At 42.7% G+C, this 25239-nt stretch overlaps 5 protein-coding genes across 5 annotated transcripts; 3 read left to right on the top strand and 2 right to left on the bottom strand.

Annotated features, from left to right (window-relative positions):
* Positions 1-10: 10 nt before the first annotated feature.
* Positions 11-8979, bottom strand: ercc5 (excision repair cross-complementation group 5). The gene is made up of 15 exons (XM_026165626.1): positions 8751-8979; positions 8447-8622; positions 8240-8355; positions 7965-8066; positions 7583-7649; positions 7224-7367; positions 6886-7090; positions 5692-6573; positions 4729-5003; positions 3918-4037; positions 3125-3338; positions 2539-2683; positions 1829-2029; positions 1667-1751; positions 11-721 (listed from the first exon to the last, which is right to left on the bottom strand). Exons 1-15 carry the CDS (start codon positions 8836-8838, stop codon positions 194-196), a joined length of 3348 nt encoding a protein of 1115 aa, XP_026021411.1. The 5' UTR covers positions 8839-8979; the 3' UTR covers positions 11-193.
* Positions 8980-9369: 390 nt separating this feature from the next.
* Positions 9370-13509, top strand: blzf1 (basic leucine zipper nuclear factor 1). The gene is made up of 7 exons (XM_026165649.1): positions 9370-9495; positions 9793-9891; positions 10197-10657; positions 10894-11093; positions 11203-11331; positions 11481-11718; positions 11821-13509. Exons 2-7 carry the CDS (start codon positions 9873-9875, stop codon positions 12004-12006), a joined length of 1233 nt encoding a protein of 410 aa, XP_026021434.1. The 5' UTR covers positions 9370-9495; positions 9793-9872; the 3' UTR covers positions 12007-13509.
* A 70-nt stretch (positions 13510-13579) lies between these two features.
* trmt10c (tRNA methyltransferase 10C, mitochondrial RNase P subunit) lies at positions 13580-15451 on the bottom strand. Its single transcript, XM_026165638.1, has one exon. It carries the CDS (start codon positions 15167-15169, stop codon positions 13652-13654), a length of 1518 nt encoding a protein of 505 aa, XP_026021423.1. The 5' UTR covers positions 15170-15451; the 3' UTR covers positions 13580-13651.
* Positions 15452-15573: 122 nt separating this feature from the next.
* txnl4b (thioredoxin-like 4B) lies at positions 15574-19048 on the top strand. The gene is made up of 3 exons (XM_026165673.1): positions 15574-15797; positions 15882-16033; positions 18200-19048. The coding sequence occupies exons 1-3, from the start codon at positions 15666-15668 to the stop codon at positions 18363-18365; spliced, it is 450 nt and encodes a 149-aa protein (XP_026021458.1). The 5' UTR covers positions 15574-15665; the 3' UTR covers positions 18366-19048.
* Positions 19049-20045: 997 nt separating this feature from the next.
* mrpl16 (mitochondrial ribosomal protein L16) lies at positions 20046-24184 on the top strand. Its single transcript, XM_026165685.1, has 5 exons — positions 20046-20291; positions 21396-21467; positions 22690-22838; positions 23402-23695; positions 23834-24184. Exons 1-5 carry the CDS (start codon positions 20222-20224, stop codon positions 24023-24025), a joined length of 777 nt encoding a protein of 258 aa, XP_026021470.1. The 5' UTR covers positions 20046-20221; the 3' UTR covers positions 24026-24184.
* The last annotated feature ends 1055 nt before the right edge of the window (positions 24185-25239 follow it).

Raw genomic sequence — 25239 nt, forward strand, 5'->3', positions numbered from 1 at the left:
GAACATGTACCACATCTCAAAAATTTAATGCAAAATGAACTCATTGTGGTCACACAAACATCTACAAGCAGGAAAATAATTTTCTATTAATAGTTCATAGCAGTTTTTAACAAAATTCACGTTTCATAAAATGGAAACCCTGAGTTTATCAGACATGTAGACGTCAGACATTTGGGAGTACATATCAAAGTCCTCATGTCTTCTTCCCCCTGCCTTTTCCTCTCATGCTTCCTCTCCCTCTCGTGCTTTTCGCTCCGCGTCCTCTCCGGCTCCCCTCGAACACAGATCGGGCTGTAACCATAGCAACTCCAGGACCACCGTCGCTGTCCTCACCAGAGCTGCTGCTGCTGCTCATCCTGGTTCTCTTAGGTGGAGTTTTATTAGACTGAGGAACAGACTTTACTGAGAGGGAGTCATGACTGGTGCTACTGCTATCTCTGAGAGCTGTAAGAGGAGATTCATCAGTCATCTCTGACCCTAAAAAGCCTCCTCCTGCCACAGATCTCCTCACATCTTTCTCCTCTCCTCCTTTATCCTGACTCCCTTTCTTAGACTTAGACAGGGAATGCGTATCGTCCTCACTGTCGTCCTCTTCCTCCTCGGCTCCTCCTTCCCTCTCTTTTCGCTTCAAGCAGGTGACCGCTCGGCGGAGTCGCTGACTGCGGATCGCCTGCTTCTCACGTTGCTCCATGCGGAAGAACGAGTCTATCCGCAGCTGAGTCTAAACCAAAGCAGACAAGACATGAACGATAGAAGGCTACAAGCCAGTTTAATTTATTGTTTCTATTATTGATTTTTCAAAAGTTACACAATCTAACTGGAGACATTTAACCCCTGAGACCCAGGTGGTTGTTTGATATGCACGGGTTTGAATTTACAGCATAATAGTACTGTTTAAGACTAAGACTTAACTAATGCTAGCGTGCTTACTGCTCTTAGCTCAATATGTAACCGTTCATTATTCTGATTCCTGCTATGTCAGCAATCAATAATCGTTAGCTAATAAAACATTTAGGCAATTATTTATTTTAGTTAACCTATCTTAGCTAAGCTAACATTTTGATAACATGCCAAATTATAACCAACTATCTGCACTGTTTATTGTATCTTTAGGTTTTAGCTTAACATTTAGCTAAACATTTTAGCCATTTTATGGCCATTTAATGTGTTTAACAATAATAATAAATTTTATTTTTGTTTCAAAACATTCTGGGACACCTTAAAATCAATTAAATAACAAAATCACAGTATGAATAAAATTGTTGATATGCATTTTAGAGAAAGGGCCCTAAGACAGAGCCCTGGGGAACACCACTGACAAGCTTGTAATCTGAAATGTATTTTTCCTTCTAGCTACCCATTACAATTGATCGCCTTCAGCTAACCATTTAACTGTTTACTCATTACTTTTAACTTGCAAATATTCAACCATTATGTTTAGCCTATCACTAAATTTCTTCTCACTTGAGGTTACTGAAAACTGATCTTTGGAGAAGCTGCTTCCTGAGTGAAGACTTCAAGAAACTGTTTACATGTGGAAAAAAAAACACAAAGATTTTGTCTTGCATTTTCAAAGGTGTGCGCCTTTCTCTCCTTTTTTGACATTGGCCTCCGTGCCAGGTTATTGTTGCTTTGACATGCTCACATGTGGATGTAACCTGGTTACCTGCTGGGTGTTGAGCTGCTTGATCACAGGCTGAAGAGTCTCCTCTGTTTTCCGACTGCTCCAGCTAAAACGACTCAGGCAGAATGTAAAGCGCTTGTTAAGAAATATTCATACGTTCAGGAAAAGCAGGCAAACACATTCCCACAAACAGAGAAAGGATATTCTTTGATCATGTCCAGCTGTGGACGTCCCCAGCTGAAGGAGCTGCCTGACTGGTCAATAGTGGGGTGCAGGTAAGCCTGAGCCACCACAGGGTTGGGGAAACCAGGCTGCAGTTTCAGATCCCTCAGCTTCTTCTTAACTTTTGTGTCCCGAGGATCAGACGCCAGGTGCTTTTTCTCTTGAGCCTCTGACCACCAGTTACTACAGTTAAATAAAAAAAAAGAAAAGAACAAAGGCAACAACAATAAGAAAGAAAGCTCAATGCAGAAATAACATTTATATTTACTCATGGTGTTTTTTAGCACACAACCCCAATCCTAAAAAATATGTAAATGCAAAAAAAAAAAAAAAATGCAATGATTTGCAAATCTTATATAATAACATTATTCACAGTAGAACATTAAAAAAATGAGAAAAATATTGGCTCAATTTGAATTTGATGGTGGCAGCATGCTTGAAAAAATAAAAATTGGCACAGGGACATGTTTGACTCCAATGACTCCCACCCCCTCCCTAACACACTGGACAATCTGAAGAGCAGTTTCAGAAACAGGTTCCTTCAACCTCGCTTTCTGAGGGAACATTACAGGAGGTCATTTCTTCCTGTTGCTATCAGACTCTTTAATTCATCCACCTGAGTCCAAAAGATCACAGACATCCAGTACTGATTGTTGTCTTTGTCTCTTGCACACAGAAGCAATCTCACCCACCTGAACTGTATCAGTGGCTCCAGGCCTGGTCCTGGAAACTCATTCAGTATCTCCATGCCAGTCACGTAGCCGACCCCTGGCACACCCTCCGTGTAGTCACTTCCAAGCAGGTAAGCCAGATTTATCATTTTAGTCCTGTCCAGACCTGACGGAGGCGAGATTACAGGTTGTTAAGTAAACAGGAAAAATAAAGAAAAGGACAACACTCTAAGCAATAAGACTGTGCTGACAGCCTGTTACACAAACACCTCTCCCTCATATGTACAATATTAGCTTATGAAATTCCTGTTGTGATGTGCCATCTTAGCACTATTACAACACTCCCATAAATATGACACCATTGCAGCTGCAACCACCAATAAAACTAAATCAACCATGCACGGAGCCATGTGGGTCAGTGTGCTGGTTTAAGAGAAAATAACTATAATGTGCCCATGAAAGAACATGATTGTTGTGTTTCCACAGCAATCATGTATGTAGATTTAATACATTTGATTGGAAGCAGGCTTGAATTCCATCCTTTGATATATATTTTTTCATATAACCCCACACACACACACACACACACACACACAGATTCACTGACTGAGCTGGCTCTGCAGGTCGCTGTGCTGGTAATGTTCGACATATTTGTCCTGGCTGAAGAAGTTCTTGTAAACGTGACGTCCTCCAAAGAGCCACACGTCCGAGTCGTCTGTAATGGTCCCGTGCGTGTGGTCGGCCCAATCGAGCGCCGCACACTGAGCCTCGGCCTCCATCGGAGCCACCAGATATGGGACGCCGAACAGCCGCAGCAGCTCCTGGTTTCAAACGGTCATTACTCACAAAGTACAATAAGATGATGTAGAGCGTTCTCAGTATCAGAGTTGGCGTTTAGGGGTTTAGGTCTCATTATGTCCCGAGATGTGTTAAAAGACTCTGATCTTAAAATTACAACCCTTTTAGCTCAACAGGCTGCGGATGTTTCCGTGGTCATCTGAGAGGTACTTCTGCTCTTAGCAGCTGATTACAGGAGCAGCTGACAGGATTAAAAACAGATCGCACACACTGAGCTTTTACCTCAGTGTGAATTTTATGAAGGAGAAAATGCTGACAGCATTTGGCTTTCAGGGGTGTGAGCGAGCCAGCAGACGCACAGCAAAGACTGTGAGGTAGCAATGACTTTGGGAATGTCTGGCAGAGGTGATGCTGGGAAATGTATCCCTGCTGGGAGTTAACACCTGCTCTGATCTGTCAGATCCGCTGTCAGCGCATTAATCTATTTACATGCTGGTTTCTATTTTTTCTAATTAAAGCGTACACATCAACTTTTTAAAAAACATATATACTTGTTTATGGTCTGCGTGTGGCTGTATGTGCTGATGTGATTTCTCTCTCACCTGGCTCTCCAGGTACATCTGCCCGGTGACTGTGTTGGCCATTCTCTCCTGCTGCTGTTTCTGCTCCCTCAGGTTGCTCTGCTCCACCTTCAGGGAGCTTTCCAGGGCCTCCAGCTCATCCTGCAGAACAAACACACACTTTTGCATGTCAACCTGCTCCTTATAGTCTTGTTTCTGTTTATGCTGAAGAATGCTTGACGTGCAAAACAACAACAAATAATTATAGATAAACCAGAAAGTCTGAAACTGTCATTTCTTCACAAACAGTAATGGATATAGCTGATAAGAAATCAAAGTACAGACATGACGTACGTGTTATTTTTGAGTTGCAAAACCTTGGTCATGACTCACTGAATGAGTGTTTGCTTAATAATATTAATACGAAAGGGTGTTAGTTGAGCATTCTCTGAACATCTGGTCTTTCCTCAGGAGACAAATCAACACCAGTTCGGTAAAACTTACTTACACGACCATCTCAAATTAATGGACTGGGTTTGGGGATATGCCCATCATAATAATTCCTTTTTTTAATGATCTGACAGTTTGATCTGAAGTGATCAGTATGATCTGAGTAGTTCTCTGTTAAAATATCAAAAGGATACCAGTCTTCTGAAAATTTCAGCACTGAAGAGCCCAAAAATGAGCCCTTAGTTTCACATAAGAAGAAAAAAGAAGAATTTTTTTACGTATTAGAAGAAAGTAGGCCACGTGTGACTATATTTGTAGTACCGCTTGAGTACTAATGAATCATCAAGATGACTAATTTTCTGTCTATCAGAGATCAGTAAACTGCAGAATTACAGAAACTTACAACATCAAAGTGTTCCCATTCATTGATGGCTGGAGCTGATCTGGATTCTGTCTCCGTTTGCTCTTTCATCTCATTCTGTGCCTTTGTTTCTGCTTCTTCCTCTGAGTTCAGCGCAACAGTTGAGGAAATTTCTGCTAAACTTTCCTCTGAGTTTCCTTCTTCCTTTGCGTCATCTTTATGGACTTTATCTGGATGTGCTTTCTCTCCAGTTATCACGAGGGAATCATCTGCAGTCTCCTCTTTTGAGTCGTCTTCTGAGACCTCAATGAAGCTCTCTGAGAAAACAGGGAAAGAGCAGACTGAGATGACCTTTGCATTCCCATAAGAGAAAATGTGGCGTTATTTCTAACTGCAGTGACTGATATGTTCTGGGACCACGCGTATATGTGGAAAGCATCAACAACAATAGAGGATCAGGCTGGGTCGCAAAGCGGCTTGCAGCAGACACCTAATAAAGTGTCGGCAAGCAAAGGCGGCTTAATAATGTGCCTTATGGCAGATTTACCAACTAGATCAGCTGGGCCACCATCTGGCTTTTGCTGATGCATCAGGGCTGCACGACCTGAACAAACACTAACGCTGTTAGACCAAGCATGGGGTAACTGGCATAATTACACTTTAAAATCTGGTTAATACAACATTAAGCGACTGGTTTTCCTTGATGACTGAACCTACTCTGTAAGCTAGATAATTTAATCTTTACCCAAGGCACAGGACCAATTTGCAGGATGTCTATTTGACGTCCTATATGCAGCCCTGTTATTATATTATCCATACAGTGATCGGTTTTGTTCTGAGAAGTCAGGCTTTTCAGAAACCAACACGTCTCAGTTCAAAATTTTATATTAAAATGTAAAACCCTCTGCTTATTTAAACCTGTAAATCTGACATCTGGAAGCACAAACACACTACAGATTTAACACATTTTGAATGACTGCAATGTGAAAGACACCATTACTGTACCTTCTGACTCGCTTTCCTCGCTGCTCTCTGACTTCACTTCAGATCCATTTTTCTCTGGAGCTTCGGTGAACTGCTCTAAGAGTGCGGTGGGTCTTCCAGAGAGCTGAGGAGAGAGGTTTGTAGATACTGGGTTTTGACTGTTTGCAGCAGCAGCAGCATCCTGAGGTGTGCGCTCTGGTTCTCGTCTATTAACTTGTTCTTGTTTCTCCACTCGTGCCCGACAGCTTGTCTTTATATCCTCAGACAGCTCTGCTTTCCTCATCTTATCTTCTGAGCTGATCTCCTTTGCTGCTAATCGAAGTGCTTTATTTCTCTCGCCAATCAATTCTTCCATCTCGTCTTCAGAGCTGCTATCTAACAACCTGTCTTTGTCACGTAAACTTTGCCCCGTGAGCTTCATATCAAGGCCTTTTTCTTTGAGTGAAGGTTTGGCCTCTTCCTCCGAGCTGCTGGTGACCGCTCTTGGGGCACGATGATGAATATTTGTTTGATTGGTGGGCGAGCTACTCTTAAATTCAGCAGCTCCACCTTCATCTTCAGCCAGAACCTGTTGGATTGCCAGCAGTGTGCGTGGAGACATGCTGCCACCATCCGTCTTAACCCGGTCGGACTTCTCCTCGTCGGAGCTGTCGTTAATCGCAGCCTGGATAGCTCTGAATGTCCGAGGTGAGGGCGGTGAGGCGTCTCCATCAGACGGTTTTGATGCTGAGGGTTTGGAGTCGCCTGAGGAGGTAGCTTGCGCTTTATCTTCTTCCTCACAGACAGGACGCCAAAGAGGCTCAGGTTTGTCTTTGGGCCGTCTTTGACAGCCTGACAGGGAGCTCCCAGCCCAGGGTGCAGCTGCAGGTTGGCTCTCGGGGGCTGTCTCACTCTTTTTGGTGCCTATGAAGGTAAAGTGGAGTGCAGTTTTATAAACTAACACAGAGGCAAGCTTGTACTTTTTCATTTCAGCCTTCTGATATGTCAAAAGAAAAGTAAAACACAATGATCCACCAATAAAAATCTGATAAAAAGAACTACATCATGATGTTTTTGAACAAAAAACTGTTTAAAATATGAACTTATATGAACATTACTTGTCTTCCAATGAACCTTTTAAATGTTCAGACATTTAAATGTGATTCGGAAAAGAAATCTGTAGCACTGATTATCTATTTTCCAGACAGTAGTGCAACAATCCACTGACTGCCTCACCTTTGATAAGGATATAGTGAGAATGGTCTTCTGAAACCAGCCGCTGTGCCTCCACGCTTTGCTGAGCTCCGTCCTGCTGGCAGACATCTGGAGCACTGCCTGCGCTCCGGTGGTTCATCTCCTTCTCCACACCCTCCAGACGCTGGTTCAGCCGGTTCCTCTGCAGCAGGCCAGCCAGCTGGTACTGTGAAAAGTCTCCGGACCGCTGAGAGAGTGAAGAAGCGTCAGGAGACACTGAAGCATGAGTGAGGAGTTATCCAGACCAAACTATTTCCATTTTAAAACATTTAAAAATAAAAAAGCCTTAGCAATAACTGTAGCCTGAGAGTGAGATGTACCTCTGGAGGTTTGTGAAACATGGTCCGCCGTCTTTTAGAAAACTCTTTCATGTCTTTGAGGATCTCATGTTTCATTTCAGGAGGCAGGCTGGCAAAGTCCTCTGAGTTGATGTCCATTGAGTTGGGGTCTTCACACATGTCTCCCTGAGACATGAAGAACAAACTCACTTTAGTCAGTGAGGACAGTTATACAATAAACGTAAAGACAGTTACCCATATGTGAACAGAGACACAAGGCGATGAATTTTACTGGATATATAAAGAAGAGTTTGTAAAGGAAAAATTGCAAAAATATGTTAACATTTTGGGAAGAGGATACCAATTTGGTGCACTTTCAGAGTGCAATGACACCATTTTACCTGATACATGTAATAACTATCAACCATTTCCTCCTCCTCCTCTCGTTCTTCCTCCTCCTCCTCTGAGCTGTAAGTGCAACAGGAAAACATTCAGATGTTTGTTATTGCACACTATGTTTGATATGGCACTAAATAAAGACAACCATGCATTTTACTAATTGCTCCTTGGTTCATATGAACTGTTTGGTTATCTGAGAGAAGAGGGCAAGAAAACAAAAAGTTTCTAGTCGTGGATATGAAGCCATTTGCTTTCACAAAGCACCTGACCCTCCTGGCATGTCCACACATGTGGAGGAAAAGAGCTTTTCAGCATTCCGTTTACCCAGAAAAGACCCTGCATGGATTCTGACTAACTTATGTATGCAAGCAAGTGAACAGTAACCTGCTTTTGGCTTTCTCCTCTGCGGGTGGCATTGCTGGAAGAACATACATGTCATCCACCTCATTTCTCCTCACGCTGGAGAGGCTGGGGAGAGGTTCCTTACTGGGAAGTAGGAAAGAAATGTGCGTTAATTTCAGGCCAAAGCCCTGACACTATAATGACTCCAGAAGGAGAGCAGAGGTATTTTTATTTTGTTGATGTCATTGAAGAATAGGAGGGTAAACATGGGAGGAACTATTTACTGCTGGTTTAGGGATGCTCCCTCTGTCCCTCACCTGTGGTCTCCAAGTGCAGCTTTGATAGCCTGTCTCTTCAAGAATGTTTTGAGCAGTTTCTCATTGGTGTTTCTGGACTCGCGAGTCAGCTCCTCCTTCCTTTGCCTCCTCAGAGCCTGCAGGAGGAAAACAAGGTTAAAATGAAGACGCTAAGCAGGAATCGCTTGCCTGCTACACAAACGCATGCACGCGGGCACACAGACTTACAAGGGTCTGCTTCTTCAGCAGCGGTGCATCCCCATCAAACACAAAGACTGGCCTGATGCGGAAGAAGAGTAGCTTACAGATGCGGTGGAAGAGAGTGAGCAGGTGGGCGTTCTGGACGCTGTTGCCTTCACGGTCCCTCACCCCTTTCACCGCCTGGTTCAGCCATATACTGATGTCTGAGGGGGGCTCTGGTTAAGGTTTCTGCTATGACTGAAGTTAGTAAAACCTACACACTGCTGAGACAGAAGAAGCAAATAATGGTGGACAGATCAAAGATAAATACAGCATTTCTAACTGAGGATACCAACAGCAAGGATCTTTCCCTCCAGTGTCTCGGGGTTGATGGGTTTCCCTGTGCTCTCCAATAGCCTCCACAGTCCGTGCACTCCCATGGTTAGCAGTCCAATTAATGTGTTACAAACTGAAACATACCGCCACAATGCCACAGTGCGCTATAAGCACTGAGCATTTGTCCTGAAACCCCTGGAGCAGAAAAAGGGGATCCCTTTTTAACATTTGTTGCAACTGTATTTTCATCCGGAAAGCAATTATTCCCTTCGTATGAAGGTTCCGGGCTTGGGGCGGGAGGGGTATCAATACTCTGTTACACCAGCGGTTTATCGCAGCATCTATTTCGGACCATAAATCAGCTGAGGCTTAAGAAATGTTAGTAGAATGATAGATAAACCGATCTGAGATCAGTGTGTTGTGACGTTGAGGGGAGTAATTGGGTGGAATAGTTCCTGGGTTACATCTGACAGGCTACGTGCGACCTGCGCTACTTTTTCGACAAAAACGATTATTTTGTAGATAATGTAACAGCTATTCAAGTTTAGGATTACAAAACAAAAACGTGGCTTAATATTTACGCAATTTCCATCTGGCGAGCGGGTTAGAAAGGTGTATTGCTGGTTTAACAGGAAGTTTTGCCTGGGAGGTAAAAATCAGGGTAAAAATCTCACACGAAACTCGCGAGAGGCCAACTGTGTCCGGTGGCAAAACAAACAGCCTGGGGCTTACGGCTAGTTAAGCGAGGAGGATTCTACCCAGTATGTTATCCAATTATATCTGTGAACTCACTAGAAACGATACCAAATACACAGAAAAGCGTCTTGTATACTCATTATGACACAGCTAATGCTAATATAAAGCGAAGTTGTTTATCATTGACGCTGCTCTGCAATCGGCTAATGTTAGCACAGTTAGCTTCCTACCAAGTTACCGTTATCACGTTACGTTTTCAGAGCCTCAGCTGTTAACCCTGACCTTTGACTGGCGGTCTTCTTTAATCATTGGACACGACAGGTGTTAAAAATATTTCACTTTCCCCATTGTTGTTATTACAGGGCGAAGGGCCACCCGAGACGTCATCAAGACGTGGGTTTCACCCAAACAGACTACCTTTCACACCAACACCACCTCCACCATGACTGCTGCTGTTAGAGGTACGTGTGGTTTCTTTGTGCTCTAGTGTTCACATTTTACACACGGGTATTTGTAAAGTCAGCGGAAGTAAACTTGACCAAGAGTTGATGGAAGTCTGTCTTTTTATCGTCTTCATGCGTTTCTTGTGCTGTTTGGTGTTTGCGGAGCTTCTGTTTTTGTGAAACATAAACAAAGCTGACACACATATGGATTAAAGCTTTACAACATTGTTAGGCATATGTATTCCACTGCACTGTCCGCATGTTAGAGGAATCGGACTCAGTGCAAAGTGTGATCACAATTCTTGTTCCTTTTTATCTTCCAGATTCTGCCAGTGTGCCTGTCCGAGGTCCTGGCGATGGCATGGAAACTGAAAAACCGCCAGCCATCCTGGAGGTTAACACAGATACACTTCCACCAGGTCCATCTGAAGTTCCCCTCGTGAAAGTAGCTAGCCCAAAGCGCAGCCCCAAATCTACCCATCCAGCACCTCCTGCTGCCCCGCAGCCACTCGGAGTGCTCCACCTTGGGAAAGTAACTCGAGAGGCCTGCACAGAGGTGGAGGCTGTGAGGATCATGGTCCCACGTGCTGCTATTAGCCGGAGCAGCCGCACAGGAGCCACTGAGGCGAAAGGGGAGACCGGGCAACAGGCTGAGGAGCAGGGGTCTCCTTCGCTGCATTTAGTGGAGGACTGGAGAGGACAGCTGGTGAAGCTGCAGAACTCTGAGCGCAGGCTGCTGCAGGACAAAGAAGGCCTGTCCAATCAGCTCCGTGTGCAAACAGAGGTGAGGCTGCAATGAAACTGACACGCATTATTTAAATGTCAGACACACTGAGGACCCTTTTTTTTTTTTTTAAAAATGGTGAGCACAACAAAAATGTAACTAATATGGTTTGTTATTCTTAAAGCTTTTTTTCTTTTTAATGACAAAGTTCTTTACAATACGAAGAGAGAAGACAGTTCAACTTCTCATTTGTGTTTTCAGTTGTAAAAGGAGGTTTTGTCAAATTTGTGCGCTAGGTGAACCGTGAGCTAAAGAAGCTGCTGGTGGCGTCGGTGGGTGACGACCTTCAGTACCACTTTGAGCGCCTGTCACGGGAGAAAAATCAGCTGATTTTGGAGAACGAGGCTCTGGGCAGGAGTCTGGCACACACTGCAGAGCAACTAGAGCGAATGAGTATCCAGTGTGACGTTTGGAGGAGCAAGTTCCTGGCCAGCAGGTAATGGACAGTATAATTCAGTGGAAGATAAATTAAAAAATGTATGTGTGTGTATATATATTATCTGTGTTTTGCTGAATAAACTCTTGAATTTGTGTTGTCTCCTCAGAGTCATGGCAGAGGAACTAACGAATGCCAGAGCAGCTCTGCAGAGACAGACCAGAGAGGCACAAGGAGCAATTCAGGACCTGCTGTTGGAGAGAGAGGAGTTCTCCAGGGACATGATGCTCACCCACAGGTAAGATTGTGACTCACATGTAGTGATTAAATAAACTGGAGTGTCTATTATAAGAACTCTAAACTTAAAGCATACTGGAACTCAGAGCCCCTGATGCTGGCGTGAATGATGGCAGTATGTGTTGACGTTACCTGTTTTTGTGTTTTCAGATCTCTGGAGCAGCTCCTGGTGTCTCTGCAGTGGGGCAGACAACAGACGTACTATCCCACCTCACAACCCCTAAGCACGGGAGAGCTGGCGGTGGCCAATCACAAGCTAGCAGACACCATCAACGCCCACCTGCTGGGTAACAGCGGCAGCAGCAGCACCAATGCCGCAAAAAGCAGCAGCAGCAGCGCAGCAGCTGAGCAGCTCTGCAGCACACCGGCTGAGAAGATGGCCGAGAAGGTGAAGGTTTTACATGTTTGTTTATGATAAATATCATATTTAATTTCTCACATTTGTAAGAAAATCCAGAAACTCACAGATGTCACTCACTTTCTGTCTCAGGTGCTGAAGAGTTTAGATCCCATTTCCTGCTCTGAAAACAAGGCTGAGTCTCCACTCAGTGACTCCACCCCCTCAAACTTCCTCAATAGTAAGAAGAGCATTGGCAGGTTTCACCCTTACACCCGCTACGAGAACATTACGTTTAACTGCTGTGAGCGCTGTACAGGAGACATCCTGGTGCTGTAGAGGTCACAGAGACTACCACAAACATCGTTGGAGCTTATTTCAAAGGACTGAGTGTAGTCTGAGGGTTACTGGAGCTTTGTGTTTAGTTGGAACAGCAGCAGACAGTTGCTGCTCTCCTGGTTGTGGTTTTACCCTGACTGTTATTTTTACATTTCAGATGATGGTCGGAATATATATGGCTCTGTTTATTTTGTTACTTTTATTTGCTCTGAATTCAGGAATCGTAACGCAATGATTAGACATTTCACTGGGATGTGACATCAAGGTGAGTCCGTGTTATGCGTTGAACAGAGATGCAAACATGCACGCTGGAAGCGATTCACAGCAGCGTGATGATCGGTGACCATAGTCACTGGCGATGGACATGGACAGAACCCAAGATCAGTTTTTCTCGACTTCCAGGCCAGCGACTAAAGTGACTACCTGTAAGAATGATTGACTTATTATCTGAAAGTATATGCATTTGGAGGTTACCTAGGCAACTGGAGCAGAGAATATATTTATTTTTAAAAAAGAAAGTAGAAATGTGGAGATTATAGTTTCAAGCCAAACAGCTGGCACGGCTGCGATACCTTCTACAGACGTCCTTGTGTAGATGAGTTAGTGAAACAACTTGATCATCTGTTGGTGTCTTATTGTATGTTGTGACTTAGCTACTTTATTGCACCCAGGTGTAACCATTGGATATGCTTGCATCTGTCCATTGCCAGCCACTTTGGTTTGCAGAAATTCAGCCAACTCTTTCAAGTTTGTGCTTTTCTTTCTTCTGATCAGATGCAATGTTTTGCACCATCCTCATATTTATCACTACACTGTGTTTATGTAGTAACAGAGAAATTATTGCCTTATTACTGAATGCAATTCTGAAGTAACTCATCTATACAAGGCATTTTTAGAAGGTTTTAATTGCCACATTTTGACTTTACTCTCAAAATGATCAAAAACAATTTTTTCTTAATGTGGCACTAATACTCCTTCGGAGCCTCCAGTCTTTAGTGTGTTTTGAGGGTGTGCTGAGTTTTATTTGCATATTCCAGCTGTAAGTTTGATCCTGAGACTTGAAAGTATGTTGTGTAAATACCCCTCCAGTGAGCTGCTTCCACTGTGACTGTATATAAAGTGAATCAGGGTCCCTCCTATACTGCAGGAGCCACACTTCCTCTGTATAATGGTGCTACCTTATTTAGGAAAACACTGTATTAATATATTTTGTATATTTCATCATGTAAATGCATTAATATACAGTATTTTGGAAGTGGACAGATGGTACTACAAGAGCAAAAATGACCTTGACTCTTTTTTTTTTTTTCCTCTTCATTTAATGTCGTTTTTGTTTTGTCTATTATTATTTAAAAAGAAATGTATAAGGGCTGTATTTTTGCTTCAAAACACATTACAATAAAATAACTGGTAATCGATTGAAAATATGTATTTAAAACTGAGCTGTTTCTTTCATCTCTTTTGGAAACGACTGCTCTTTGCAGTAATAGTGATGGTTTCATCTGCAGTGAATGCACAACAAATATCTGTACATCCTTTGTTTTTCTAAAATAAAGACCAAAGTAGTTTCTACTTTTGCATTGTCATTAAAGCAGCATTTATTCACTTTCAATTTACATTTACAAAATAGCAAAAGTTCGTTTTCTCACTCCTCATGCCACCACATCCTGTTCCTGCCTCCACTTTTTCTGGCTTCTATGTCACTCTTTAATGATGTCCGTACTTTGGTTCCAGCTGGTGTGTTTTCTCTGTCTCTTCCAGTGAACCCGGACTCTCTGTGCTCTTTGTTTTTAAATGTGTTTATATTTCTTTTCTCTCCTGACCTCGGTGGCCTGTCGCCATCATCTCTGGCTCTGTGTCTGGTAGTCTGCGTCTGTTGTTGGTGGAAGCCATCGTGCTTCCTTTTAGGCACAAACTGTAACGCCTCATCCCATCTCCCTCTATCCTTGAAAGAGAGCATAATGCGGATCATCTGATCCAGAGTCAGATTTTTGGCTCCCATCTCCCAGTGGAGGAACTCATCGAGGGGTAAACGGGCTGTGGCCAGCTTCAGACGCTTTGCATTGGCCAGCGATAAGCCTTTCTGGATCGAGCGGTCCACTAGAGCTCCGATGATATAAACCTTTGAGTGGTCAAAGGTGCGGAGGACGTTGGGCGAGTCTGCAGTGAGGTACACGAGCTGTTCGCGGGGGAACAGGTCAACGTGCTGCCGCTCAGAGGTGGAGATGAGTAGGCGCTCCCAAGTCTCTGCACCGTACCGTTGGAGCAGCTCCTTCTTGTAGAGTCCATCTGGCTGCAGGTTGCAGAAGTGGAGATGGTAGGGCTCAGTGGCACGCCGGTTTAGCCCTTCAACATCCATCAGCTGGGACACCGTGTTCTCGATCTCCCGTCTGGACATGTGCGACTCATAGCTCATGTCAAACACCAGCGGCTGACCGAACACCATGGACTGAGCGGACTTCCACGCCAGCAGCTTGTCCAGAGAACGGTCCCAGAATTGAAGGAAGAGTGTGTTTTTCAACCTGGGTCCACCCTCGCCCTCCCCTTCCTCTCCACCGCTCTCCAGTTCTCTTCTCTCCATCAAAGATGCTTCTCTCTTGGCTGCCTTCTGCTGCTGCTTCTCCTTACGGGCCTTTTTGTGGCGCTCCCTGATAGCCAGGTACTTCAGGTACTTCTTCCTGGAAGACTTGGTGGTGAGCTTCGCCAGTGTCTCCACCTCCTCATCAGTCATCTCTTCAGGTACAAGCTTTCCAGCTTGCTGCCACATCGCAACCAGATCCCGCATTGCCTCCAGAGAAGACCCGTCCTTTGAATCATCTCCTGGCTCTTTCAGGTTCTCATCATCATCACTTTCCTCTGCTTCATCTTGAACCTGCTTCTCATCAAATGCAGCCTGGGATCTCATCACAGACTTCCACCTGTCCAGATCTAGAGCCTCTGTTTCCTGGGTTTTATCTGCTTTCGTCTGCGCAGCATCTGTCCCCGCTGGGCTGATAGCACTGAGGAGGCGGATGGACACCGCGATGGACGCTCTGTGCCTGCTGGCCCTGCTGTTGCTAGTATTAAAACTGCACACTTGCCTCCCGAAAGCGCAGAATGACACAGAATGAGCGCATTTCCAAAAAACAGCACAGCCTCTGGGAGTGAAGAGCCGCAGCAACATCGCCACAAATGAAACGAAACAAGAGCTGCTTAGAAAACCAGGAGAGCCAGACTGTGTTTACAGAAGCGCTTCTCCCAGACTTCCGCTGTTATTCAAGTATTACAAGTAACGGCAACATCTCACTCAGAGTCCAGAACGTTCTCAGACGTGTGCTCACATGTGTTGACGGCCAGGCTTCTCAAACGCTAGGGAAGAAGGTCACGGTGTCACACTATAATGTGTCGTAGAGGAAACAACGAGGTGGCACAGCATCGATTGTCTTTGTTGAGAAGAGAACACGAGCCGTTTTTAGCCAGCTAAATCTATACAATATATTTAAATGGTAATATGATATAATAAATTATAAACCACAGCTTATTTAAATTATTTCCACAGTGTCTCTAATTAAAGTTAAGGCGGATATTTGATGGTGTCGCACACGACGCAATGATGACGCACTTCCCTCCCGGAAGTAAAACAACCGTACAGGGGGAGACGTTAGCTCGTTAGCCTCAAAATGAGTTTGTTTTTGCCCAAATTAACGTGCAAAAAAGATATCGACGAAGTCATTAAAGGGGTGGCAGAAAAAGTCGTGGTTTTACGGTTCGGCAGGGACGATGACTCGGTGTGTCTGCAGCTCGACGAGATAGTAAGCTGAAACGGTGACATGAATGTAAATAATAACTGCTCACTCTCTACTTTAGCTCATGTGTCTCCTGTCTTTCTGTTGTAGCTCTCTAAAACGGCCCACGACTTGAGTAACATGGCGTCCATTTACATCGTCGATGTTGATAAAGCTCCCATTTACACGAGATACTTCGACATAAGCTACATCCCCTCCACTGTCTTCTTCTTCAACGGACAGCACATGAAGGTCGATTATGGGTGAGTGGACCTAGGGCTCAGAATGACATTAACCTAAAATCACTATAAGAAGACATTAGTTTGAAGCAGTCGAATAGCTTGAACCAGGGAAGTGACCCGAGTGATTATCGAGGGCCACTGAGCTACCCCTCAGTTACATTTTCCTTGCCAGACTTTCTTGAGTTTTTTTTTGTTTTGTTAAACAAACGCTTAAAAGATTACTTAGCAAAGAAGTAATCTAAAACACACACACGCACACATTGTGTCTTTAGGCAGCAAAAACACCTTATGTGTCTCTGCTTATTTAATTGAATCTATGATATGTGCAAAAGATAACAGACATTAATTGGCACTTTTCACCTACAAGGTGTATTACAAATAGCTATTAGCTGAAAACATAGCATTTGTGATCATGCTGTGCAGTGTTCCCTTAAAATACATATGAAAAAACTGTAGGAAGTCAAGTTACACAGACTGGTGTTTAATAAGCCACCAAATAAGGCAGAAACCAGAGATTTTTTTGATGGTAAACTGGTCTTGAAGTACAGAGAGAGAGCTGTGCGGGAAGTGTGATTTTCATCATGGTGGAAGCAAAACTGCCAAAGTAAGAGGAACTGCATGGCAATGTGTATTAAACAGAAGTGTAGTTCTTATCTTCTTAGCTGCTGGTTCAATGAATTTTGAATAATGAATCAATATCACATTATTCAAATTAAGAGATTTGAATCAGGAAATCAGTTTTTTTTAAACCCACCCCTAAATCCAAGTATACCTGGATAGAGAAAAAAAAAAAAAAAAACATGGAAAATTATCAGTCATGAATTGGCCCCCCAAAAGCCCAGACCTTAGCATTATTTAAGCACTGTGGGGTCATCTTAGATATGTAGATAGATAGCCATTTACGTGCATATGCAGTGAGATTGGACCCTTTCTGACTGTACATACAAATCCCATACTTCACATTGGGAAGACATGTCAAGAGAGGTAGGATGGAAGCAATGAATATGCAATATATGATGGAACATGAGGAGGAAAAAGAACTCCACCCAGACTGAGCTACTACAGGACGACAGTTTGAGAACAGAAAAAAAAACACCTCAGCACAGAGAGCACATGAGTCTTCACACCACCATATAACATAAAGGACGTGCATCGGAGCCGCTTGGAGGGGGAGGAGGGTGATTGTATATCTGTGTCTGATTACGTGTGTCTGTGTGCGTGTGTGTATCCTGTATCAACTGAAAAGAGAGCGTCCTTTCGCCCAGTTCTAAGCAAAAGTCAGCAGTTCTCCAGCCGCCGCAGTTGGCCTTGAAGGATGTGGCCAGAGGGTCAAATCACAGTCCTGTTATCAGGGGGAGTTGTTCCAGCCAGCTTTCGGCCTTGAAGCCTTCTAAGCTGACGGCCGGGTAGCTGAATAAGATGATGGTTGTTTGGTTTAAGGTTAGAGTGACCGGGCTGCATTTGATTTCGCAGGTGATCTAATATCCATCACTGGTCCCCAGGTCTATCCAGTTCTCTTTGCAGAGCTGTGAGCTTCTCCAAGATCTTATCCATATTGCGTTCAATAAGCACGGTTTGAGTACTCACGGCTCTGCCCATCGCGTCGATCTTGACAGACAACAGAACATTCATTCCTGAAGGCTGTTTACAGATGTTATATAAAAGCTTGCCTGTCAGTCTGCCCCAGGGCAGCTGTGGCTACAATGTAGCTTGCCATCACCAGTGTGTGAATGTGTGTGTGAATGGGTGGATGACTGGGTGTGTAAAGTGCTTTGGGGTCCCTAGGCGGGACTAGTAAAAGCGCTATACAAATATTTGCCATTTGCCATTCCTGAAGGCTGTTTACAGATGTTATATAAAAGCTTGCCTAAGAGAGTTCAGGTTGTGTTGAAGAATAAAGGTGGTCATACCAAATATTGACTTTCAAACTCATTCGAATTTTACAAACTCTGATGCTCTATTTATTTTGACACGTTTCATTAACGTTGTATTTCCGTTCCTAATTATAAAGAAATAAGGGATTTCAGACTTTTTTCAAATTCATTTTGATGGCATGACTTTCAACTTAAGAATAATCAATGTCAATTTTGTGGATACATATCAACACATACCAAAAGTATAAGCTACTGCTGATGCGCAAAGAGTCAGAATAAGGCCAACAGTTGTTAATAATTGTTTGTCTTTCAGCTCTCCAGATCACACCAAGTTCGTTGGCAGCTTCAAAACCAAGCAAGATTTCATGGACCTGATTGAAGTGATCTACAGAGGAGCCATGCGGGGGAAAATGATCGTCCAGAGTCCCATAGATCCTCAAAATATTCCCAAATATGATCTCCTCTACCACGGGATTTAGAATCGGTGACTTTATTCATTATGTGATGGGCAAGAAGCTCTGCAGAGTAGCACTGACGGCTGCTGAATGAGTAACAAGAGACATTCAGACTTTGAACCACAAAGTAGCTGTTTGAGGAATACTAAAGTGCCTCTGATTTAAAGACTGTTGAACATTTATTCTTTTTTTGTTGTTGTTCTTGTTGTAGAGATCAAATTACCGACAGTGTTTTTGCCTTTACAGGGAGTGTAACAGTAAGGAGGATTGCGGGTTAGTAAAAACAGATATCAACAGAAGTGTTTTGCAAATATTTGATGATATAGGAAATGCAAACCTAAGGGATGTAAAGAGTTTGACTGCAGGGTAGTCTCTACCAGTTTTTAACAGAACTATGTGGGAGGCTGGAAAAACTGGAATGAGTTCAAATTTTACCTGTGTTAAGTAATGGCAGGTGCGCACTCTGTATTGGGATTTGTCAAATGTTTCATAGTTTATTTTGTTAACACTAAAAAAAATTTTTTATCAGTGAAAAATATAATTTTGGTGTTTTTTGTTTTTTTTCTGCCTTCTTCACACGTTTGATAGGCGTGAGTTTTGATGCACTGTGTTAGCGTTTCCTGTGGTAAACCAATGTATATCAGCAGCGAGATGGCACATTTATCCACTGTGCATGCTCTGCTGTTATAATAAAATTTCAACCATCATTTTTCTCTGCGTTCTCTCGGCTCAGCCCTCCTGTTGGACAGGTGTCTGTCTGTGTGGAGTTTGCATTTTCTACCTGTTTAGAACAAGTTTCTTAGGATCACTGGTGTTAATGTAAGGGTAAGGTAATTAAATTTGATCTTCTGATGACAGCAGTGGACTGTGGTATAGAAGCTTGTTTCTGCCACTGAAACAAACACGATTGATTGGCAGAGATAAGTTGAAATTTTCATCTCAAATTGTCAACTTAATTTGAAATTTTACATTTTTTTTTTTTTTTCAATTTTGAGTTCAAGTTTCTCAACAAGGTGAGTTAGTAAGTTGAAAATTTCAGATGATTATTTAGAAAGTTTAAACTTATGGGTGGCAAAAATGTATTATTTTCTAAACTTTTGTTTGTTCCAGTGGCACAAAAAAAAACTTCCATAGAGCAGTGTGCATACGTCTAAAATCCCCCATAGGTGGATAATAGAAGTAGGTTGAGATCTATTGACCTTATTAGTCCTCCTAGGACCTGGTGTTCACATATGTGGACATAACATTTTGGGTCCTCTAGACCAAAATACAAAATTTTGCTCTACAAGGGCCTGATATTCACTTACGAGGACATGATACTGCTACTGTTCTATTGAAATTTAAAACAAATATCCTCATATGTGCATCTCATTTTTTGTCAGAAAAAAAAAATCAGGTAAAAAAAAAATAAATCTGGCAATTCTTTGTTTTTAAACTTCTCAGGTCCCAATCAGCCCAAATATCAAAGAGAAATTAAAAATGCATGCCATGAAAGAGTTCGAGTCTTAGGAGGTTAAGGTGGATTTTTACTGTGTCAGCTTCTGAACTCATGTGCTAAATGTGTATATAAATCAAATACCACAATAGATTTTGTACTTTCATGTGATATGTTTATATCACATTAAATATATCAGATTAATGATAATAATGACAAGAAAAAGCCAGAAAGAGGGCTGTAATACTTTTATTGTGAAAGACACGAACACCGGAAATGTTTCTTTTTGTGCCGGAAGTCTTACAGTAACTCCGCGATGGCAGCGACCTTTTGTCCAACGTGGTGTTTGTAGAATTTTATATTATTCACACACCTAAAATGCTCGTATATGTACCACACGGAATGACTGTTTGGTGTTTGTAGGGTCCATTTCAACGCTAACATCATGCTCTCCCTCATTAAAGCTGCTGCCGGCGGGCTGACCGGAATCTGTCAAACCAGCAGTCACCTACAAGGTAATACAAGCTAGCTAATGGTAACCTCATCATAACGTTAACCTCCAGGTAAAGGTGGAAACGGGGCATTTTGATTAGGTTACCGACATTCACTACTAGGTAGACGAGACTGCAGCTAAACTGTGTAAACCTTATTTTCCATGCTAACGTTACACAGTTAGCCCATAAAGAAAGGCAGTGTATGAAGACAGGATCCTGGCCAGGGTTATCAACTAGACGGGCAACCAGCCAGTAAACACAACAATTAAAAATAAAGAGTGAGTTCATTCGTATATCACAGTGCAGTAATGCACCGCTGTGTGTATGGTGTGGTTACTTTAAACCACACCATACACACAATTACACCAATCCATGGATGGGTGTAAGTAGGCTCGTAGAGAAGCAGTCACAAGACTACAGAGAGAAATCATGAGAGATGTTCTCTCTGGTGCCGATGTGGATCAGTGAGCTCACCACACACTAGTACAGTGACTGTAAGGGCACGGTGTCTTCCAACACATTTTCACTTGTTTTGCAGTTTATGAGTGAGGTCCTGCCTTAAAACTGGGCAACTGGGCCACTCACACATGCATACTACAGGATTTGGTCAGCTGTGGAAACCTTGCTCTTGCACTAAGTTTTTGAGCTGATGGTAAGGAGATGAGGTTTGGGGCTCTGAGGTTATTGAATCAGCAGAGCTTTGGCAATTTTTCACTCGGCATGCAGGACTTGGACAGGACTTGGACCCCCAAGGTCCTTAACGCTGAGGCTGATTGAAGTGATTAGACATTTGGCTACTGAAGCACTTCTATGACAGAAATGCCATATTAATTTTATTCAACAGGATATGATAATTACATTATGCCAAACAAGAAACCTGCAGTTAACAATAAGCTGCACATGTACAAAGAGCAGCTGACTTCCTGTAAAAGCTGGACACACAGTAAATAGATTTTCCACACAGGACATGACAACATCAGTTTCAGATGAAGACAAGTTCACCGCAGACTTGCTTCAAGCATATTTTTCGTAAATATAACAGCCTACACAAGTAAGACTTGTTTTGTTTCTGAAAACCACAAAATTCCTCTTGCACAGTTGTCTCACGTGTCGTTTACTCCACAGGTCCTTTGCACAGCTACTTGAAAGTCCTCTCTGCAGGGCTGAAGACATATGAAATCCCTCCAGACTACAGTGGTAATTATTCATCTTCTTTTCACTTATTTGTGTCAGGCTGTTTAATTTTTATGGCTTTACACTGCTGGTCCAGAGTCATGCTTCATTCTCATTAAACAACCCCAACCATGACTTAAATCACAGCATGAAGCTTTCAAAAGTAACCCCAACTCTCAACCTGCGGGCCTTTATATGCTGATTTCTCCGCCTATTAAGAAAACCTGAAATATATTTATTGTTTCAAAAATCATGCAGAGGGATATACCAGATGTGCATGAGTCAGTAGTTATGATTCATGTGAATAGGGCTGTTTGATATAACGATTTATATATATATGACTATATAAAAACATCTATCGGTTCATTTTACGCTATAGTTTGTTTCATGGTGTCGCAAAATAAACTGTTTACGTCAATATTTTTTCATGGCTCTATTAATTTCTTAAAGTTCTCTCTTTCTCTTATATTTAATATAACCACACTACAGACGGACAAGCGCCTGTTTTTATGCGTTGTCGTTAGCAACAACAACGGTAAAACCACGGCATGTCCGCTTGTTTATTTTCCACATGAACCTTTCACAATAAAGCTCAAGATCCTGTTGAGACTTTTCAAAATAAACTGAATCATGTGAAAGAGTATGCAGAGTATTTACGGATGAGAAGCAAAAAAGCCGCCAGGTGTTAAAAAATAAACCTTAGACTCAAACGTTAGAACAGGCTTTTCCCCGCAGCACGCTGTGTAATAAATACTTTCTCAGTTATGCACAGGTTCAAAATTGAAAAGGTGAAACACGTTTATCTCACTGTAGATTTGGAAAGGTCACCAATCAGACTGCACTGCGATGTAAACATGAACAGTGGGAAGACATCTATAGTTTTCCTACAAACATTGCTGACATAAATGTGCCTGTAGCAGGGCTGTACAAATCTTTAGGGTTTGGGTTTCTTCTAGATGTGTCATGGCAACACAATTCACACTTTGCATGCGTCAATTCACTCCTTTCTGTTGTGAAAAGGTCGCCTCTGATCCAAAACACCCGTGGAGGAAATTGTGCCGGAGGTGCAGTTTTCACCATGAGTGTTGCGTGGACTATTAGTATAGCAGTTAGAGCTCCAATCCCAACCCTTCTCCACATAGCAACCTTTTTATTTGCATCCAGCACCCTCAGTTCTGGTGTTCAGTAGCAGGTAAATATGTAAATATGTGACATGTTCCTTCGTGCCTGTTTTTATCCTCTACAGATGTGGTGCTGCCAGACAAGCCCAAACTGAAGTTTTTGAACAAGGTGCCGAACTTAAAAAAGGCCAAGAAAGAGGCAAAGAAGCTGTGGGATATCCAGGGCCCAGCTAAATCTGCAAATACCTTCACCACGGGACAGTACGCTATTGTGGTGAGTGCATTTATCTTACTTTAGATATGGCTGACAGTAGTGTTGCATGTTTTACAGGATATGACTAAGTGCCTTGACATTTTGTTTGTTCTGTGCTGATCAAGATTTTATAGTTAAAATAAAAGGTGACTCAACCTGGTTCTTTTTTAATTTTACTCAAGATATTTTTTTTAAAGTACTTGCTGGAAAAACTTAACAGTACACCTGCAAGTTAAATGAGATGAAACGGCACCTGTCTGTCACACAGCGGCCACAGCATGGTAACTTTAAGCCTTTTACACAGTTTAAATGAAGTGAGGTATTTGTCAGTTTGGCGCGGGTAGATGGTGAAAGTGAGTGATGGGAAACAAAGCCGCTTTTTGTGCCAGAATGTTTTGTGCCGATGTTGGCTTCTTTAAAATGGGTTTTTATGTGGATTGATTTCAGGGACTGCAGTTTTTGGCATTAAACTGACTTAAGAGTTGCTGCCTGGTTTAATCTGTGTGCTGCCATATGTTTTTTTTAAATAGTTAAAAAATAGAGAATGACACTAAGTGACCTGTTTTCTCTGATCTGATATACAGGCCTTGGGAGGTGGGTACCTCCACTGGGGTCATATAGAGATGATGCGTCTTACGATCAATCGAAAGATGGACGCCCGGACCACGTTTGCAATGTGGCGCATCAACGCCCCTTACAAGCCCATCACGCGGAAAGGTCTGGGTCAGCGCATGGGTGGGGGCAAGGGAGCCATCGACCACTACGTGACACCGGTTCGTTACGGACGTTTGATCGTGGAGGTGGGAGGAAAGGTGGAGCTGGGCGAGGTCGAGCACATCTTGACTGAAGTGGCAAAGAAGCTTCCTTTTCCTGCGAAGGTGAGATCACAGATAAGGCATGCGCTGGTGGGAGAAAAAGTCTGAACTGTTTTCAGATGATGCGATTTGATTAGAAGTGACCGCAGTTTTTACCCACTGGTTCTCTGTGGTAACAGTATTCTCATGTCTTTATTCCAGGTAATGAGCAAAGAGAGTCTAGCAGCCCTGTATAAGAAACAAGCTGACATGGAGCAGAACAACCAGAATCCCTGGAGCTTTAAGAAGATCGCACAGGGCAACATGCTGGGCATCAGGAGGGTGCTCAGCCCCTTCGACCTGCACAACCACGGACGCTTCACGGGCAAATTTCACTTTCCACAGAGGGTGTGACACACCTGAGGGACTGAAATTTAATAGTGTTGTAATGTGAAGAAGATTTTGGAATTCTGAAATGCTCCATCTTTCAGTTGTATGTCGGGATCTTCTGTCATCTTTTTGGGTTTTTGTGTGTTTTTCCAATTATGTTAGCAAATATATCATGTTCTTAAAGTGGTGTTTTTGTCTATTTTTTTTGCTCATCACAGTTTATAAGGGTCTGTACTCCAAGAGTATTCGTCAAATTTTAGTGAAACTTGCAAACAATGATCACTTAATGGCTCTTCACCAAAGTTAGGTCACATGTGTCATTTTACTGGAAATAAAATGAGAGTCGTAATGGTTTGTGAGCTGGCAGGCTGCCGTGCCACTGGCATTTTGGTAATGCTATGGCTCATTTTCAGTTAGCTGTTTAACTCAGTTTTGTCTAATAGGGGGAAATAAGATGTAAAGGTTAAACATTTGCATGAAAATATAGATTTGAGTGTACAGATTACACCACATGGTGTGCGTCGGTTGCTCCAATATTTACAGTCTTCTTAAAGTGATTAGCAACACTTTGAAGTGGGGAACATGAAATCTCTGACTTGTGGCTTCTCAGCTCAGTGGTTAGCATTGATCCCTCACAGCAAGAGTCCTTTGTTCCCGTCTCTGTGGAATTTGAAAATATTCTCCCTGCTTTTATGGGTTTCCTCCAGCTTCAGGAGCTCTGTTTCTTCCTGTCTTCAAAAGCACACAATGTTCATGCTCCCCCTCCAACACTGTGCCCTTCAGACATTCACTTGCTCACTCATTAATTACTCATTAATAGTTATTATGGCGAAACCACCGTCAAGGCACTTGCTTACTATTAGTTCTGAGGCTGGAGACCGTGGCAGAGCTGAAAATCTTATTTTCACTGGGAGTGACGAGAATGGACAACATTAGCAATAAGGGAAAGCTCAGACTGACTATTTGGAGAGGTAGGGTTGAGGACAGTGTTGCCAACTCCTCAGTAAGGAAAATCGCTATTGGCTTTCCTAAAAGTCGCTAGAAGTCGCTAAATGACGTCATCACCTAATTTGCATAATTGGTCATGCTAATGTAATTGTGACCTACGCTGTTGGAAAGAGAAATAACTTCGTGGAAGAGACATAAAGTGAGCAAAAAAACGTCCTAAATACATTTAGAATTTATCTAGAACTACAAATTAAATTTCTTTTAGCAATTATTGTTGTTTAATGTCACAA

This window comes from Astatotilapia calliptera, chromosome 1 (assembly GCF_900246225.1).
Source record: "Astatotilapia calliptera chromosome 1, fAstCal1.2, whole genome shotgun sequence".
Lineage (NCBI taxonomy): Eukaryota > Metazoa > Chordata > Actinopteri > Cichliformes > Cichlidae > Astatotilapia > Astatotilapia calliptera.

Excerpts from the sequence above, each read along its gene's own strand:
- trmt10c (XM_026165638.1), bottom strand. The coding sequence starts at position 15,169 with ATGTTGCTGCGGCTCTTCACTCCCAGAGGCTGTGCTGTTTTTTGGAAA.
- blzf1 (XM_026165649.1), top strand. Across the intron at positions 11,332-11,480 it reads GACATGATGCTCACCCACAG|ATCTCTGGAGCAGCTCCTGG; the intron begins GTAAGATTGTGA and ends TTGTGTTTTCAG. Across the intron at positions 11,719-11,820 it reads CTGAGAAGATGGCCGAGAAG|GTGCTGAAGAGTTTAGATCC; the intron begins GTGAAGGTTTTA and ends TTTCTGTCTCAG.
- ercc5 (XM_026165626.1), bottom strand. The coding sequence starts at position 8,838 with ATGGGAGTGCACGGACTGTGGAGGCTATTGGAGAGCACAGGGAAACCC. Across the intron at positions 7,091-7,223 it reads TGTTTCACAAACCTCCAGAG|CGGTCCGGAGACTTTTCACA; the intron begins GTACATCTCACT and ends TCACTCTCTCAG. Across the intron at positions 2,684-3,124 it reads CGACCTGCAGAGCCAGCTCA|GTCTGGACAGGACTAAAATG; the intron begins GTCAGTGAATCT and ends CGCCTCCGTCAG.
- mrpl16 (XM_026165685.1), top strand. The coding sequence starts at position 20,222 with ATGCTCTCCCTCATTAAAGCTGCTGCCGGCGGGCTGACCGGAATCTGT. Across the intron at positions 21,468-22,689 it reads AATCCCTCCAGACTACAGTG|ATGTGGTGCTGCCAGACAAG; the intron begins GTAATTATTCAT and ends TATCCTCTACAG. Across the intron at positions 23,696-23,833 it reads AGCTTCCTTTTCCTGCGAAG|GTAATGAGCAAAGAGAGTCT; the intron begins GTGAGATCACAG and ends TCTTTATTCCAG.
- txnl4b (XM_026165673.1), top strand. The coding sequence starts at position 15,666 with ATGAGTTTGTTTTTGCCCAAATTAACGTGCAAAAAAGATATCGACGAA. Across the intron at positions 15,798-15,881 it reads GTCTGCAGCTCGACGAGATA|CTCTCTAAAACGGCCCACGA; the intron begins GTAAGCTGAAAC and ends TTTCTGTTGTAG. Across the intron at positions 16,034-18,199 it reads CACATGAAGGTCGATTATGG|CTCTCCAGATCACACCAAGT; the intron begins GTGAGTGGACCT and ends TTTGTCTTTCAG.